The sequence below is a fragment of the Nyctereutes procyonoides genome, unplaced genomic scaffold (assembly GCF_905146905.1).
Source record: "Nyctereutes procyonoides isolate TBG_1078 unplaced genomic scaffold, NYPRO_anot_genome, whole genome shotgun sequence".
NCBI classification, from domain to species: Eukaryota; Metazoa; Chordata; class Mammalia; order Carnivora; family Canidae; genus Nyctereutes; species Nyctereutes procyonoides.
In genome coordinates, this window is record NW_026575051.1 from 14,544,455 (window position 1) to 14,563,736 (window position 19,282).

Consider the following 19,282-nt stretch of genomic DNA (forward strand, 5'->3'; position numbering starts at 1 on the left):
GAAGAGTTGTTAGAATTTCTAAATTATTTATTTTGATAACATGTGATATTGATCCATGGAGATGAAAATCTCTTGGGGTTTACATTTATCATCATGTTTAATGATCAACTTATTAAATGGCTCCCCCAAATCAAATCTTTGGGACACAACAGGAACACTGCTCATTATTCCTTTAGAACCAGCAGAGATGGTTCTTACAACTAAGGAGCAAACTACCCTATTGCTGAGACAAGTAGAATATTAAGGAAGGTGTTATTTTCAGGGATGAAAGCTGGTCCATAGTCTAACAGAGAAGGGTAAATATGCTAACATCATCTTTCTGGAAGCTGGTCAAGATCTTTTTGAAAATCTGTAACAAAAATGTTCATAGTTCAGTGCTGGCCTATTGGATTCTGAGGAGAGTAACTGGGCTATAAGACTGGAAGGATGCACACATCCCTTTGGTCTAGAATAGTAAGAGAAGAGGCCATGGGTTCCTTAGTGTTTCCTCTGACTGCAGGAATTGTTTAGTGTTCTACTCAACTTTTTTACCCAGGAAACTTCTCTGGACTCTTAATCCTTTGGCAAGTTTAAGAGCCAGTTAGATAGGCTGCATTAGCACAGAAGGAACATTCAATGTTAATGGAAGGGGAAAAAAAAGAAAGAAATATATATTATATATTATATATTATATATTATATATTATATATACACACACACACACAAAACATTGTGTTTGTGTGTGCATTTTCCACCTAGATACATTTAGTCAACAGAGTAACATGAAAGCGCATATAGTGAATATTTTCTAAGGAAGATCTAAGTTGGTAGATATTTTATTCTCAACTGCTGCTAAATTCTCCATTCTGGATAGAGTAGGGAGGACATAACTTACCTGCTTGAGATCTTCATTATGGGGATGCCTGGGTGGCTCAATCAGTTAAGTCTGCCTTCTGCTCAGGTCGTGGTCTCAGGGTCCTGGAATTGAGCCCCATGTTGTGCTCCCTGCTCAGCAGGTGTCTGTTTCTTCATCTCCCTTTTCCTCTGCCCCTCCCCCTGCTCGAGTTCTCTCTCTCCTTCTCAAATAAATAAAATCTTTAAAAAATCCTTGTTAAATGACATTTTAAGCTGTATTTGGAATAAGCTTAGATTTACAGCTGGGCAGGGACACATTTTCTTCACATAAAGAAATTCTAGACCAGGTGTGGGCTGGAGAGTTTATGACCTCCCCGGAAAGTGGAGCACCACAAAGTCACGATGCCTATTAAGCTTACAACCTCAATAGATCAAGTGATAACAAATGTTTCAGATATCATTTTTTCCTTATCAATTCTAAGCTTCATCAGAAGTACTAAAACAGGAAATTATAAATTATTGATAGCTGTATTTGAATAGAATCAGATGCAAATGGTACTCTTTGAGTTTTACATTTCAATCTATTGCTTTAGGAGAATGATGCTACCAAAGATGTTGTATCATCCTTGCTGTTTCTCCTTAAGTCTGACACTTAGGTTAGAGGTAGAAACTGTCACTGTCTCAGTTACTTTCCAACAGTTAAAAGACTCCTTAAACAGATAAGTAAGCTTTTAGTTGACTTCCCTGCTTGACAATGTCATTAGCTGGATACTGTACTTTGTCTTCCCCTAACATGACAGGTGGCTGAGAAATCTGTCTGTTAACCCTCTCAGGAGCATCTGTCACTTGCATAAAATCACTTCTTCCCACTTTCTGAAATATGTTTGTTACTTTCTTCAAAAAATATTCCATATGGCCCCTTTAAGAAATTAAGTTTCTTAAAGTATTTTAAGGGTTGATTTCTAATGTTCAGTTTTGCATTAATTCATTTTCAAAAGTGGCCTCAGTTCCAGTTCATTTTATTATCAGAGAAAGAGTAAGGGTTTTTTTGTTTGTTTAAGATTTTATATATTTGAGAGAGAGAGAGCACAACAGGGGGTGGGAAACAGACGGGCAGAGGGAGAGGGAGAAGCAGGCTCTCTGTGAGCAGGCAGCCAGATGTGGGGCTTGATCCCAGGACCCTGGGATCATGACCTGAGCTGAAGATGGATGCTTAACTGATTGAGCCACCCAGGTGCCCTGAGAGAAAGCATGTTTTTATTTTGCTAAAGGGAGAAGATCTGTTATGAATATGCCACCCCACCCTCTGATACACTTCCTTTTGGTTTTTAGAAACTAAAAATGGACAGATATATGAAACCAATGTTGTTTAATATTAAAGCCATCAAAGACAGTATGAGAGTTTCTGTAAACATTTTGGTTATTCTACATTACTATGAATACTTTAGAAGGTTTCAAGTTTTGAAATTAAATCATGTACAACTCAGAGTCATCTAAGTTACTGAGTGAGCACAATGGTTTCTGAAGACTCTGAAAGACCTGTAGAGCTCTTCAGTGCCATAAGGTCATGGTTATAGTCAAACCCTCTACCCAGCACTGAGTTCTCAAGAAGCATGAGAAATAAGAATGAAGCTTGACTAGTTCTCCTGACAAATGACCCACAGTGTTTCTTCCAAATCAGTCTGCAATACCCATTACCCACATATTCAACTGTGTCATTTGTCTTTCCTCAAAGTAGAGTACAAAGTGTATCATACCAGCTCTGCTCCATCCTTCTACTCCTACGACTCCCACCAAACAAAACAGGTAATTTGAAATTTTCAGTGGTTCAAAATGACAAAGAGATTTCATTGTATTAAATGGTCTCGATGTGCTGGTTTCTTGCATAACTCACACAACAGCATGATACAGACCATGAATCAGTCACCTCATACTATTATGTGAAAAGGAAAACAAAATACAAAGCATTGAGCATTTTTCTCAGCATGATTATCATGTGTTCAGAAAAGTTAAGAGACTTGCCCAAGGTTACATGGATTGGAAGGATACTGGGGATTTTCCAAAAACAGAGAAGAGGAAACAGGAATTATGGTTACCTTAAAGGGTCCTGGCCTGGGCAGCCTGGGTGACCCAGGGGTTTAGCGCCTGCCTTCAGCCCGGGGCATGGTCCTGGAGACCCAGGATCAAGTCCCACATCGGGCTCCCTGCGTGGAGCCTGCTTCTCCCTCTGCCTGGGTCTCTGCCTCTCTTTCTCTCTGTGTCTCTCATGAATAAATAAAATCTTTAAAAAAAGGGTTTTTTTTTTTTCAGAAACAGGGGGCAAGGGGAAGTCCTATAGTAACCCTAAGATTCCAAGCATAGGAAGAATTATTATGCTGAGAATAGATTTTGCTTGTATTACTTCCTCACCCCAGAGAATCAACACACTTAAAATGTAGCATGATGAAATCAGTTTAAGTACAGTTTCTAGAAAGCATCTTTTCAAAAATCTACATAATGGCATAGGATAGTAATAGCCTCAGTAGTTCTCTGAGTGAATGAATGGCTGAAATAGGTTAAATGAAGGGCTGAGTAAAACAGAAGAACTTCAAATAAGATGGCTCTCTCTGCATCTACTATCCCCTCTACTGGAATGGTTTGCCCTCAGATCTATACATGGCTCTCTCACTCACTTCATTTAGATCTCTGAATGACATTGGAAAAATGGCATTTAATAAACTGTCACCTCCCAAAAATGGTTCCACTGGCCATTCATTCAGAAGTGGTCAATGGAATTTCTGGAGAAAGACAAATATGGCAGGACTCTATTTGCCTGATTTCCTCCTCTTTTTGGTACTGTTGCTCTAGCAGCTTTGGTAAAATTCAGGAAATTGCAGCAGAAAGGACCCTTGAAGCAACCCCTCCTCCAACAATTTATTCCCTTGCTGCTTCATTTTTCTTCATAGTCATTATCACTACCTGAAATTACAGAATACATTTGTTTGTTTACTAGTTGACTGTCTACCTCCCCTGTTAGACTATACACTCTGTGAGGGCAGGGATGTCTGTCTTGTCCAACTCCCAGTGCCTAAAGCATTGCTTGGCAAGTAGTTAAGTGCATGACACACATGTTTTTGAAAGAATGAACAAATCTCTAGCCCCAAGAGTCTTTGAAACTTTTGTTCTAATAAGGCCTGCCCATGTCTTCTGCCTATTTCCTAATGAATAGAAAAGACCTCGGTGAGCTCCCTATCCCCCCGACCCCCCATATGAATGCCCTTGGAGAATAGACTGGATTCATGGAATATGAATCAGAAGCCCTCTAGCTTAGAGAGGAGGCATCCACCTCTTTTCTGTAAGGGAAGCTTCCATTGCAGAGAAGGGATAGTCCCAGGCTTTGATGTCCCCAAGGGGAGGGGAAGTATTCCTCTGCAGGCTACCTCTGCAGCTCTGAGAAGGCACCCATGGTGGTCAGCGGTGGAGAAGAGTGTTTACCATTGCCTTGGAACCAGGTGGAAGAACTGCAGGTGTGGTGAAGTGGTCAAAGTGTTGGGTGAGTCTCAACATTCCTGATAGTTTAGAGACACTGCTTCATTTGGGGGATATGGATCAAAGTGTTTAAGCAGAGGGTACTCTAGGTAACTCATGACTGACCCCACCTGGACCTATCTGTGCCTAGAAGAGACAAGATACTGACTTTTTATGATAATCTGTGCCTGTGCTCCATTCAGATCAGGGAAGTTCTGGGCTTGGGGCCTGGGCATTGTCAATATTTTTAAAAGCTTTCCAGGGGATCCCAATACACAATCAGGTTTAAGAACCACTGGACTGAAGTGAAATAGAAATTTCATTACCCATATTTGGAGCCCATTCATTTTTCCAAGGATTTGGCTCCTTGTGGAGGAGGAAGACTATTTTCAGAAATATGAGAACACTGCACAAAACCAACCCTACACACTTTCACACAATCTACATTTCATCGTATCATTTTATTTCTGTTGAGAGAGCTTCAAATTTCTTCATCTTTCTGAGCATCCTTATGCCACAAAACAGACAGCTAAGTTCATACCACCACCAATAGAGTTTCTGGAGAAAGACAAATATGGAAGAACTCTATTTGCCTGATTTCCTTCTTTTTGGGGGTCACTCTTCTAGCAGTGTTGATGAAATTTAGGAAATGGGAGCCCAAACGGCCCTCAATGCAACCAGCTGAGATCCTCCGTTGAGGATAAGGTTTTCTAAGTCGCAATAAAATATTAGATTTCCATACGTCTCCACTCCTTTCAGAGAAACCACTGCATCTGTGAAGAGTGCCTGCTGGTTGTATAACCTGGTGTGGTTTCCCAAGCGCACTATATGTATAAAGGGAGAGTCTGTAAAATGTAAAAAAGCTTGAGGTCAAGCAAGCTGGATGCATGCAGGTGAGACAAATCCCACCCCAGGTGCCTCCCTTTTCTCTAACACAGACTTTGAAGACTTTGAAGAAAGGAACTCCTTCTCCACCGTGTATGGGAGATTGGTAATTAACGAAATTTACTTTTGTAGAAACACTGATGCCAGAATTTTTACATTTGGTTTTTTTTAAAGATTTTATTTATTTATTCATGAGAGACATAGAGAGAGAGAGAGAGGCAGAGACGCAGGCAGAGGGAGAAGCAGGCTCCGTGCAGGGAGCCTGATGTGGGACTCGATCCTGGGTCTCCAGGATCACACCCTGGGCTGAAGGTGGCACTAAACCGCTGAGCCACCCAGGCTGCCCCCGAATTTTTACATTTGAACATCTCTTCTTGACAACAAGCAATGCTCACTTTTAAACAAGGAACATGTGATTTTTCTTAACAAATCTTGTTGGCTTGCTTCAGTTTGCTCATTTTTCCCCTTTGTAGTAAGCACAAAGTAGATCTTTGCTTAATAATGTCACCATTACACTAAATGATTAAATGTCTGAAAGGAAGAGCTATGTTTTCTAAGTTTGTGTGTGTGCGTGCGTGTGTATGTGTGTGTATGTGTGTGTGTTTGGGGATCTGGGAGGGAAAACAGGATCTGTGTCCTGGATTGTCATTGTAAACTCAGTTGGAGTTAAGAAATCCCAGTTAACTGGCAAAAGTAACGTATCACCTTCAGAGGATGTCTAAAAAGATGACAGTGACAGTTATTGAACACCATGTGTCAGGCACTGTCTTAATTATTTCACATGTATAATTTTATTTAATCTTCCTAGCAAGCCAATGAGGTAGAAACTACTGTTATACCTACATTACAGGTGAGAAAATAAGGCACAAGAAAGATTAGGTACCTCGCCCAAAGAAGCAAACGATCGTGATTCAATGGTGTCTGGCAGTAAAGATATCTAATGCATCTTTCTGGTGCGAGTCCTCCCAGAAAACTCCATGAATTTCTGATGAACAATGTGAGCTGCTTTATAATCTGGCCCTGACTCACTCTCCTCTCTCCCCTCCAATCCCTCACAGAGATCCTACTGCAGTCTAGTGCATTGACTCACTCAACTGCAAAATGGAATGCTTTCCATCCTCTTGCCTTCTCTCTTCTGTATCAAAATCTACCCATCTTCAAGCATCACTTGTTCCACAAAGCCTGGTCCCAACCGCTCAAGGACAACCAGCTGTAGGAATCTCGTGTCCCCTTAATTCCATAAAACACTCCCTTTCCTTATGAAATATTGTATGTCTTTATCACTGATACATCCGTCATATAAGCATATTTTAAGCTCCTTCCTGAATAAGCACAATACCTTGCAAACTGCAGATCCCTCATCGAAATGCTCTATTGTTTCTCAGACTAAAAAAAAGTTCAGATTATCTTATGACGTTTGCAGAGCACACATGTAATCAACAGAGAACTGTTAAGGACAGAGGAGAACTATGAAGTTTGCCTTGACATACACAGAATTCTGTTCCAGCAGCTGCTGGAAGATGTCTCTCCATTCAGTTACCAGCACCGGACTTTAAGTTGGTTTTAAACTGGAGGGGCTTTGATGGCTGCTCTCTCCCCTGGAGTGCTATGACAGGTCTGACCGGCAGCATGGAGAGTCTCTGCATGCATGTTTCCATCCCAGACACAAGCATAAGCAGCGCCAAAGCATTATATTCTAATTTTCTGAGCCTCAATATGACAGGTGGTAGACACTTGCACAGCACTAGAAGAACTGCTAAACACGGAGCCACACATTTGAAATATGCAGGAACAACAAATCGGATTCTTGAATCCGTGTCAAGAGAGTGTTCAAAACCGCAGCCCTGAATGACAGAGCCAAGTGTTATGCTAGTGAACATAAAATCCCCACCTGGGAAGCCCCAGGGTGTCACCTACACACGCAACAATGCAGAATTCAGGATCTTCCTTTAAGTAAAGACGAAGGTGAAGGCAGAAAATGATTATGCAGTGTAATTCCCCTTTGCTTCCTCCCATTACACAATGAGTAACTGTCCTCTCTGTGTGAACTATTAAAATAAGAAGCTTCTGCTAGTTCTTCTTTGCAAAATAAGAGAAGGCATCAAACTCCCGTTTTATAGGCATGGAATCTTTTTCATAATATAAAACCAAATGGAGAAAAACAAGACTATCAGCAGGGGAAAATTACCCATGACAATTAAACAATTGCTGCAGACAATCTGTGGGGACCAAAGGCCTGGAATACTCCATCTTCGGATGCAAAATTTATTTATGCCTGAACTTTCTTTATGGACAACTGCTGAGGGAAAACGACTTGCTTCCTTTGCCTGACAAAGAAAATTTCAGTGGCTGCTCTCTAACTTTAATTTCCAGAGAGCTAGAGATTGAAACTGCCGTCTGTAGAACAGCTTTTGTTCAATTTGAGGACCACATCACACGGCACAGTTGAGTAACGTGCCGTGAAGGGGTTATTGCCCAGCTATCAGGGTCTCCGGGGTGCGATGTTTATTACGTGTGCTTTCTTCCTCTAATCCTTGATGAATGCCCCTCCCGACATTAAGGACCCGCAAATTGTCCTTACTGACACAGATGCGAGACTACGAAAACATGTCTACTGTGAGAGGGATGACTGGGGAATCACCTAATAGAAAAGACCAGAAAAAAACAGACAATGGTTGACCTTATCACATTCCAAATGAATGTGCCGGTCCCTCTTCTAACTTAACTCTAATTAACCCAGGCACGCACTCACCACTTGCATTTCTAGCGCAGACTGTGAGCTGCTGCAAACTATTAGCCAAAGTCCTCTCTCCTTAAGCTAAAAGGGCTCTGCCCAGCGGCTTCAGTAACAGCAACAATGGAAAGATAGATTGCAGGTGCATACCTTAACCTCCTGATTGGTAAAGACCTCGACATCCACCACACAGGCAACCAGAGTGGAAACATCACAGTCCATGCTAGGGGCTGGCATTCCCCCTCCCGAATTTTCAGTCAAGAGCTCGGCGACCTCAGAGCTGTGCGTGACGGGAAGAGCCTCCAGGTGGATGTGGCCGTGGCCGGCCCGGGTGTCGCCTTGCCCTGGGGATCGCCGGCGCTCGGCACCTGGAGCCCCACTCCCTCTGCACGCACGCAGCCCGCGTCTGAGGCTGCACAGCAGAGTAATGAACGGCCCGGCTCTCTCATGGCAATGACATCACCACCAAGACTGACACGAGCTGAAGCTATTTTTTTCCCCCAAGCCTTTTATCTCTAGGCAGTGCAGTGGAGCAAATTGAACATGATTATGTGCTAAATCTGAACTCAGACTAAATCAATTCAGGCAGCGTTAGCTAGGAACTGAGTCATAGCTGTTGTTTCAGCCGAGTGCTTATGTTTGCAAAAAGCAAGGGGGAGAATCTGACACGAGAGGCTCTGCATTGGGAGGGTGGGTAAATAATTCTGCAGATGAGCCTCCTGAGGTTAAGGTGTGACAATTTTCTGCCTCAGAGATGAGCAGGAAGTTGAGGCATTTTGCAAATTGCTTGGCCCCTGTTAATTGCTCTGTGCCTCTCGGAGCAGCCACACATGTTCCGGGCATCCTAATGCATCCCGGGCACAAGCTGAATAGAAATCCGTTCTTGGAGTGACTGAAGAGCTGGTCGTCAGTCATTTAGGTGGCCTGGTAGGAGAAGATAATTAGAGGCTTCTGAAATTCTGTTTGAGGCACGTAAGTGCAGACCAGTAACTCTAAAAGCACCCTTCCAAGCATGAGATTTCAGGCTATCGCCAAGGTCATTCAAACCAAAAGCCATCGTGGAAAAGGAGCTACAGAAAACGTCTCATGCAGGGACAGATGGCAGAGTCTAATGGGCAAATGCACTGATGTGGGTCATTGTCAGAGCCTCGGGGCTCTATTTCGCCTGAGACTTGAATGTGTCTGGTTGCTTTTTTGGTCTTTCTTCCTGAGTGTGAATTGCTGAGGAGCAGGGCCATGGATAATTCACCTTTATATCTGAGACTTTAGTGGAGTGGAAAAAGAAGGCAATAATTGTTTAATGAATCAACCAAACAGGAATAGCCTTCTTTGACGGCAGGAGTGAGCAAAGAGAAAAGATCAGATTCATTTTTATTTTATCATTAGTTGTAAAAGTGCCAGTAGAACTCACAAACATTCTAGCAGGATCTGATCCCAGCAGGAGTGCAGTTGCATCTCTGGTGGCCATCAGAGAGAGGGTCATGATTTGCAACAGATTGGTGCCTTTCTAATACATGATTGGACAAAGCGTTCCAATTCTGCATGCAGATGAGAAAGATGATTTTCCAGACTAAAAGTACAAGTTTTATGGTTGGGTCTCATCAGATTACATTTGGACCTAGTGTTTCCCTTCAACAAGAGATTTCCCACACTAAATGAAAACAGTCTGCAAATACAAATATTTAGATGGATGAAATTGTGTGTGTGTGTGTGTGTGTGTATCTGTGTGGCACTTACTATGTTATCCAGGGCACTATCGAGAATATGAAGTCATATTATGCATATAATTTAACTGTTATTGAGTGATGACTATATGCAAAGCTCTGCACCAGATGCTCTTAAGGATAAAACGATGAATTAGCAAAATTCACTATCCTCATGGAGCTTAAAATCCAGTGGAGGAGATAAGACATGGAGACACACATCTATACAATGAGGCAGTGGCAGCTGCGATGGTGGCTGAGGAGCTACAAGACAGCATTTAGTGGCAGCACTGGAGAAAAAGCAATGGGTAATGAGAGCAGCTGTGGCAGGTGAGCATCAAGGAGAACGTGGCCTCTGCTCTGATCTTGAAACATGGGTAAGGGAAGGGGTGAGGCCACGTTCTCCTTGATGCCCATCAGACGGGGGCAGCAGACTAGAAATGCTCGGGCCAAAAAAAGAATATGTTATTTGAGGTGCAAGGCACACTGGAGCTTAAATTTGACTGGAGCCAGGGGGAGACAAGGGAGTAAGAACCAGATGACTCAAAGCCTTGACATATCCTTAGTGTCCACCCAGTTGACCATGGAATGCCAGGGAAAATTTCTGAGAAGGTAAATGGAGTTTATGTACACACAAATACAGTAAAAGTGTAATGTATATACAATGATGAATTAATTTTGAATACCACTGACATCTGTTCAAGGGTCAAAACAAAGACATAGCTATTATTTTCATATGCCATGGTGTAAGCTAAACTTGACTTTTTTTAAAAGTTTCATACCAGTGGCATGCTGGTGAGTGTCCAACAATAAGCTCTCTGAAAAGTCCAATGTGCAGTGTTTGCTGATTTCTGTGGTGTAAATATTCTTATCATGGCTGATTTCAAGCAACTAATGATATAAAAGTCATTCGAACGTGAAGCTTGGAAGTGATGTCTATGGTCGTTCACATCAGCTGATCGGGCTGCTTCCAGACCACCACTGTTTCAGTCCTGAAAACATTTCATCTGCAGAGGAGGTTAGGTCCAGCATGCATGTCCCGAGCCCATCAAGGAACAGCAAGGCTGTAGGAGTAGCGCACTGTAGTCACTGGGATCTGTGCATTCTTTCACACTTTCTATTTAGGAAAGAGCTAGAAAGGACTCACATGTGTTATTTCAAGAAAAAGAGCCCTGCTATGATAAGTCTTGGCAGGAGGACGTTAGTCTATCCAGGAAGCAGACCCACTCAAAATTGTAAAATAAGTATATTCTTCTGATGCATCCATAGTTTCTCCCTTCTGATTTGTTTCTGCACTGAAGATTCCTTCCTGTGCTTGAGCAACCACTAGCTTTATGCTTTCCTCTTTTAAAACCTCTTTTCAAGGATGTAGCTTTCAATTCATTTATATTAGCATGAAATGACTGGTAACATCACAGAGGAATCTGTATTTTAACAAGGGGACCAAATATTAAGTCGAGTAAATAGTGTTTTAGGGTGGAATTATATGCATTGAGAGGGCATACAGTGATTCTAAAATAAAATTATTGGGTTTTTAAAACAGGTTGGTTCAACAAATTGGATATATAATACAATTCAATTGCCTATACAAAAGCAGTCATTTTCCTATAGACCAGAGCCTCTAGGGGGCTTCCTTGTTAAAAGACTGTCCTGTTTTTCTAGATAGAATGTACTTTTTATAGCTGGGGGATGATTGACAGGCTTGGAGGCGTCTGGGATATGTATATAAGCACCCAGGCTGGTGACTATAAGGCCCTACATACCCTGGCTCCTCCCTGCTTTCCCATCTCATCTCATATTTTCTTATGTGCTCTCCATGTCCCAGATCCACAGCCTTCTTGGCATTCCAAAGACGTGCCAAGCTCTTTCTCATCTCAGGGTCTTTGTACTTGCTATTGCCTTTGTCTGAACATATCCAGACCTCTTCAGGGCTCAATACTTCCTATCCTCTATCTCTCAGCTCGGATACCATCTCCTTGGAGAAACTTCCTGATCACCTAAAATAAAATGTGTACACAGGCATGCACATACACATGCACACACATAATCAATCACTATCCCAGCATCTTTGCTTTAATTTTGCTCATAGCACTTTTCACTCTCTGAAATTACAGTTCACTTATTTATTATTTATTGTGTGTTCCCCCAACTAGAATTTAATCTCCACAAAAGCAGAGATTTTTGCCTATTCTGCTCACTGCTTATTCTCAAGGGCTAGAAGAGTGCCTGACACTTAGGAGGCACTCTATTAAATATCTGATGCATGAATGGATGAGTAAATGAATGAATGCATCTTAAAAGACAAGTAGAGGGACTCAACCCAAAACAGGTGCCTCCTGTTCCAGGAGTTTTCGGAAGGTCTTTGCAGGAAGGTATATGGGCATGAAGTTTAGTGATCACCCCCATTCCTGACAGCTGAACCCTGGCACAGCTCTGCTCAGGAGCACCCTGCCCAGCTGAAGTGGTGATAAAATCTTAAGATTTATCCAAGCCACTGCTCTTCTAATGATTGACCATATTAAGAAAGTGGATGCAACATGATACAGAAGCCTTAGGCAAAGATCACTTTCCTGCCCCTCTGGCCAGGCAAATCTTACAGTCACCTCTAAGTGGGCAGGAGAAGATGTGTACCTCTCAGAGGCAGTAGCCAAATCTGCCTTGCTAGTGAGCACAGATATTCCCATGATAGCTATGAGGTATCAAAGACTTAGCTCCTTCTATGTGTCTTTTGGGACCACTTGTTTTTAATGTTTATTACAGTAAACTACATACATATTCAGAACAAGAGAGAATATAATAACAAGCTTTCCCATACCCACAGCCAGGTGTGAGAATAACTTTAGGAGCCAATCTTGCTTCCTGTCTACCAGTGGGTCTCGGAGTGTGGTCCCGACCAATGGCTTTAGCATCATCTGGAAACTTGTTAGAAAGGCAAACTCCTGAGTCCCACCCAAGACTGAATCAGAATCTCTAGAGGTGAGGCTGGTGTCTATAGTCTAATAAGCCCTCCAGATGACTCCAATGTCAAGTCTGAAAATCACTGCCACATGTCCCCACTCGCTTCCAATTATTTTGAAGCAGATGTCTGGCATCATATCACTTCAAATGTAAATATTTCAGTATATATATATCTCCAAAAGATAAGGGCTCCTCTTTGGAAATCACAATACCTATTATCACACAACCCAAAAAGAAAGACTCCTTCTTCAGTTCATCAAATATCCTGCCAGTGTGAACATTGCTCCAAACTACCGATGTTCTCTTTCTTCTCATCTGCTTCCTGATCCCTCCTCAGTCCTATCCTGCTGTCCCCTTCCTTCCTTCTTTCCATCACTTGTTAAGTTTCCTCTATCTTTCCTCCAGCTAATTCAGATTCTATTTCTCACCTGAGCAAGCAAACATCCTAAACACACACCAACAGGCTTCAATGAGCTTTGTTCACATTACTCTTATGAGCAAAGTGGAGCATTTGCTCCCAAAGTTAAGAGCCTTCTGCATTTCTTCTTTTTCTGTGATACCTCACTTAGGTCTGGTCATCATAGGTCAAACACATTCTCACCCCAGGTCTCTTGCAGGTGGCCTTCCTTGCCATGTTCCCCATCTAAGCAGGGCTAACTCCTCCATAGAAGGTAGGTCTCTGCTCAATAGTCCACATCAAAGAAGCCTGCCCTCATCTATCTCTTGCCAAGTAGCACCCTCTCACTATCTTCTGCCTCTGTTTTATTTCTCTTCAAAGTACTTATCACTAACTGATGGTATACATTTATTTGTTTAGTTTCATTTTATCTCTACCATAGGAATGCAAGCTCCATGAGGGCAGGACTCCAGTACCTTGTTCACTGTGGTTTCCCTATGTGCCTACGATGGGGCCTGGTGCAAAATGAAAGCTCAACAACATGTGTTGGGTGAATGAATAATTGAATGAGCTAAATCCCTTTGCTCTGAGTGCCAGCTGAGGACAGGTGCTGCCAGGGACATGGACAAGACATAAGTGTATAAAATGGGTCCCTGTGAAGGAGAATGACCCTGGGAAGGGAGAGTGAGCCCAGTGAAGGTGCCTCAGGTCATTGGGCAATGGGGATGGTGACGTGGGGGCAGGAAATGTCCATAAGAAGTGAGAGAGACACTGAGAAGGGAGAAGGGACACAAAATCAAATGTCCCAATCTATAGCAGCCAGCCCCATGCTATGTGACAGCTGCAATGCCCTCATTCAGGTTCAAGGACAGCCATTCCACCACTGCCCAGTTAGTACCTACTGAGGTCGTACACATCTCTGACAGCTAATCTCCAACTGGCACTCTGAGGAAGCCATCATCATTTCTTCTTTGCCTTGTTTTCTTCCCCGGTTCCCAGGGTCTTATCCCTGCTTCGATTCCCCCCTTTAAGAAGACATATCTCTCCTTTCAATCCTCTGCATCTGAATTAGATGGTTCATTTTATATGAGGCAGCGCTATGCCTAAGAAGCTGACATACTTGAAAAATGACAGGGATGGAAAGAAATAGGGTGTGTGCTTAGCATTCCTGTCTTTGGACATTCAATTCTCTGGGACCTGCTCCTCCTCCTTCCATCCTGGAGTCATCTGAGGTGGCCCTCATCAGATCAAGCCAGTCAGAATTTTTGTGAGGATTTTCCAAATCAAAACTGGGTCAGGAGAATATCAGTGTTATTTTAGTATTATTCTAACCGATGCCTCCCTCTTTCCACAAGCTAATTCTAATACTATTTCTGTCACTGACAACCAAAAAAAGTTCTAGCTAATTCACACACACACACACACACACACACACACACACACACACACCTCGATTAAATAACAGGGGACAATAAAGTAGGAGTCATTCATCAGGTTTTCCAATTGCCTCGTTGAAACTACCCCCCTTCCCCATTTACATTAGAGGTGGGGGGATTGTTACCAACCTAAAGCCCTTCTGAAGTAACAACAGGAGTCCCAGGATGGATCTTTCCAAATAAAACCTTACAGAATCAGCTTTCCATCTCCGATGGTTTTGCCTTGTTAATCCCCTTTTCAGGTTTTGGAACTATCTAACTAGTATTAGGTCACCTCCTTTGAAAATCTGCATACCGGTCTGATACCTCCCTCTACTTGCAATGTCATATTTATTATTTTATTGTGTCTCAGTTGCAACTTGGAATTTACCATCCTGTCACACATCATTTAATTAGGGCTAACCTAATCATTAGCATTGTGTTATTTAAGCTTCACAATAGGCCCATTTAGAGAGTGAGGAAGTAATTTGCCTCAGGTCAAATAGCTAGAGAGTGGTAGACCTACCTTAAATCCAAACCACTTATTTCCAAAGTCTGAACTCTTAACTTTTCTGCTATATAAACTTTCACATTCTGAAGGACAGAACATGAACACATCTGCACTCTTGAAAGCATTCTAGTAGTGATGTGAAGGTTAAATTGGAAAGTATCAAAGTCAATCTTCAAGAAGATGATGCCAGTGACAAGAGTGGGTTTCTTATAGAGATGAAAGATTCTACCTACCAGCAAAATCAAGAAAGCCTTAGGGCGCCTGGGTGGTGTACTCTGTCAAGCTATTGACTCTTGGTTTTGGCTCAGGTCATGCAGGGTCCTGATCTCAGGGTCATGGGACTGAGCCATGTGTCAAGCCCTATGTTGGGTTCTGTGCTTAGCATGTAGTTTGCTTGGTACTCTCTCTCTCTCTCCCTCTTCCTCTGCCCTTCCCTTCTGTGTTCTCTCTCCCAACCTCCCTCTCTCTAAATAAATAAATCTTTTTAAAAAATCAAGAAAGCCTTTACGAAAGAGGAGGGCATTTGATATGGATACTGGGTAGAACTAAGATGGATCCAGATCTTATGAGAAAGGTTAGGGGTTTAAAGAGCAGTGTATAGGCCATTTAGTTGGAATGGGAAGTGTGAAGAGGGCCATAGGGAGTTATAAGATCTGAAGGGAGGTCATGGCCACATAGATGAGGACTTTGAATGACAGGGAAAATAGTGAGTATATTTCACTCAGTAAAGTACGGAATCCTTCAAAAGATTATGAAAATATCTGTGCATTAGGTTGAATTGGAATGAAGACAGACTAAATTTTCATAATCCAGACTCTTGCCAGAAGGCACTGAGGGGCTGAATTATGGAGTTGGAATAGTAATGTAAGGAAAAGGGTGGATATAAGAAACACCATGGAGATAGAATGTTTAGGATTTAACAGTTAATTGGCTGCCAAAGTGATGGTCTAAGGATGGGGAATAACCCGAGGGAGGCAGGTTCGAGATACCAGAAAAAAAGAGAAAGGGAGGCAAGGAGAGAAGGAAATTCTGAGGTTCCAAGTCTGGGTAGATAGTGGTAACTTTATCTGCAATAACTTAGGTATGTCAGTGACAAGAGTAAAATGTGATCAATTTTATATATCCATGACAGATACAAGTTCACAGTTGTTCATTTCAATCTTTAGATAATATCATTAATCTTTACATTAGCAAAAAAAAAAGGCAAATAAAAGAAGGGTAAGGGTAAACCCTGAGATTATGACTTGTAGTGATAATAGGTGCTAGTCTTTATATATATATATGTATATATATATACATACATATATATATAGATATAGATATTAATCAGGAATGGACATTACTGCAAAACTGTTCTAGTTCTGACTTGTCAAAACTCTAGAAACATGCCCCCCCACCCCAGCCCATCCTCCTTATGTTAAAACCTAAGACATGTGAAAAATAACATGCAAATCTATGAACAGTCATCATTCTGCACAACTACCTACCCTCTTTTAAAAAGGCTGAGGCTTTAGTCTGACATGTAAATACATGAAAGTATTTGATAAGTATTACTTTTTATTTGAAAATAACAACTTATGAAGCACAAAAATACTTCTGGAAAAGCAAACGTACCATTTTTGGAGCTGAACTTCTAATCTTCCACCCAAGTCTGCTACTCTTCCTGTATTTTCCGTTTCAATTGTGACACCTTTCACCCAGTCATCTTGCATCACAACCCCAGTCACCTTTGATTTTTTCCATTGGCAGCCCAAAGGGCTGGTTAATCCAGAGTCTCAGTGAAGCTGTCAAAGGGCCCTGTCTCTCTGACTCTGTCTTCTGAAGGTCAATGTCATTCCAAAACTGATTGCCAGAATAGCTGTCAGTAGCAACCACTGGTATATTTCATTCCACAACTGGTCCATTTAAGTCACCTGCTCACCTCTGAACAGGACTATGGCTGGGGCAAGGAATATGCTGATTGGCTTAAGCCAATTTGGATCCACTCTCCAGTAAAAAGTGGTGTTGGTTTTCTTTGAAGTAAGGCCGCATGAGAATGGATGGATGTGCAAGCAAGTATCAGGGTTTGGAGGAGGGTGGATGCTGGATGAGTATCTGCCAATGTCTATCAGTGTTTCAATTTTATGCCTTTCAGAGTAGGCTTTTGGTTGCAAATGATAGAAACTGCTCTTGGCTAACTAGCAGAAAAATAGCATATAAGGAAGTTAGCAGGTAGGTCTTACAGAATTAACAATTTTGAGAAAGACCTTCAGAAATTAGGTTGTAATGAAGAGGGTCTAAACTGCAGAAGATAACCTCCAAGATGATGCTATAGGAACAAATGAAATAGGATGCTACCACTGGAACCCACAACCATCAAACTCATCACTTCTTTTCTGCTACCCTGAGTGGTATCTAACTGTTCCTGTGACTTTGTGTAATACTCTCTAATACTTCAGCTGGTGAAGCCTGTGTCATGTACCTAAGCCCAACTGCCAGGATATTTAGTTAGAGAAATGTTGGTTCCCATGGCCTCTTAGTAATAGGTGGTAGTTCCAACAAGGATCATAGAGAGGAGACTTCCTCAACATTGAACAGGGGTGGGATGCTGGACGGCTTGAAATTAACAAGGGTCCACTGTCAGCCTCCTACCTACTGTGCCTCCTCACCCACTCACCTTTTTATTTAATGCCGTTGGATTCATCTTTGTAGATTGAGGTCTGATATCACTCCCTTGGCTCAATATCTTCATTACTGGTAGAATTAAAAGTTCCTCTTTTTTTTTTTTTTCTAATATGGTAACACCAATCTACTTCTCCAACCATTTTTTTTCAACTGCTACTCTGCACATATCCTATTTTCCAAACGAACCGAACTTCTTGATATATGTCACATTACCAAAAGTACTCTGTTTCACATAGGTTGCCTCCTATCATTGCAATCATTCATTCATACACTCAATTCCTTCAATACACTCAATTCCTCGATTCCTTCCTTATTTACTGAACTGAGTATGACCCAGTACACAGGCACTGGTCATACAAAGATGGCAAGGCATTATCTCCTTTTCCAAGGAGGTCATGGTAAAGGTAGTAAAGAATTATAATATGATAGGACAAGCTAGGATAGAATAGAATATTACGTAATGTAAATTATATTTGCTACAAATGATGTTGCTACAAAGTAAATTTTGAACATAGGATAAGAAATATCTAAGTTTGTCACAGAGAGGGGGCATTTAAAGAAGATAAATTTAAAAAAAAAAAGGGGATCCCTGGGTGGCGCAGCGGTTTGGCGCCTGCCTTTGGCCCAGGGCGCGATCCTGGAGACCCGGGATCGAATCCCACATCGGGCTCCCAGTGCATGGAGCCTGCTTCTCCCTCTGCCTGTGTCTCTGCCTCTCTCTCTCTCTCTCTGTGACTATCATAAATAAATAAATTAAAAAAAAATAAAGAAGATTTCCCTAAGAAAGGAATATTTTGCTAAGCTTTGAAAGTTAAGTCATTTGCTAGTCTTCCAGAAGGGGAAGCAAGTAGGGAGGTGACTATTAAGTGTAGTTAGGAGCAGGGTGTTATGTAGTGAAGTATGAGAAACGATGAGTAGACTAATATTGCAGAAATTCCCAGGTGGAGTCAGATTAGGGGTAGACAGCCATGGAAAATGCACCTAGACTAGGAGGCAAAGGCCTGACTGATGAAGAGTTTTGTGAGTTATAGATAAGAAATTCAATTTTGTTCCAGAGGGGGAGGGAGAGAGGGAGAGAGAACCAATGAAGGCTATAACAGTAGCTTCTTGACTCTCCCTGCCTCTAATTTCACTGCTATTGTATCTTATCTTGCAAATGCTGTGCAGCCAGACAGATCTTTCTACTAAGGTAATATAATCATATTACTATCCATGAGAGTGGGGTGTGCAAAGTTGGAACCAGTACTATATATATATATATATATATATATATATATATATATATATATGAAAGAATATTAAGGAATCATTAAAAATCCAACAGGCAAATAGGTCTCTAAGACCTTGTGCTCTAAATACCTCATGCTACCTTAGTGAAAAGTCCGCCTCCACCACTAAAATAATGCACATTACTTCCATATACATAATGAACATAAATAAATTATAGCTTTTACCCCACTGTATGGTTTAAATGTTTTATTGTATACTCAGCACTCAGCATGTTGCTAAGCATAAAGCATACAGCAAGTAATCAAGATAATGTTTGATAAATGGATAAAAGAATTCCAGAGTGAAAGACAAAACGAGCTAATGCCATCCTCACTTCCTTTCGTGGATGGATTAGTTCTGAGTTGTAATACTGTAGCAACAGCTCTATATCCTTTAGACTTTGGT

At 41.7% G+C, this 19,282-nt stretch overlaps 1 protein-coding gene across 4 annotated transcripts in view; it reads right to left on the reverse strand.

Annotated features, from left to right (window-relative positions):
* RCAN2 (regulator of calcineurin 2) overlaps window positions 1-19,282 on the reverse strand; it is a 262,870-nt gene that overhangs the window by 89,296 nt on the left and 154,292 nt on the right. Inside the window, exon 1 of one of the 4 annotated variants that reach the window (XM_055329788.1) lies at window positions 8,111-8,375. The exons of the other annotated variants lie outside the window; for them this stretch is intronic. Within the exon in view, the coding sequence (XP_055185763.1) occupies window positions 8,111-8,197 (87 nt within the window). The 5' untranslated portion in view covers window positions 8,198-8,375. Of the gene's footprint in view, window positions 1-8,110; window positions 8,376-19,282 lie in introns of those variants that run through there. 4 annotated transcript variants of the gene reach the window in all.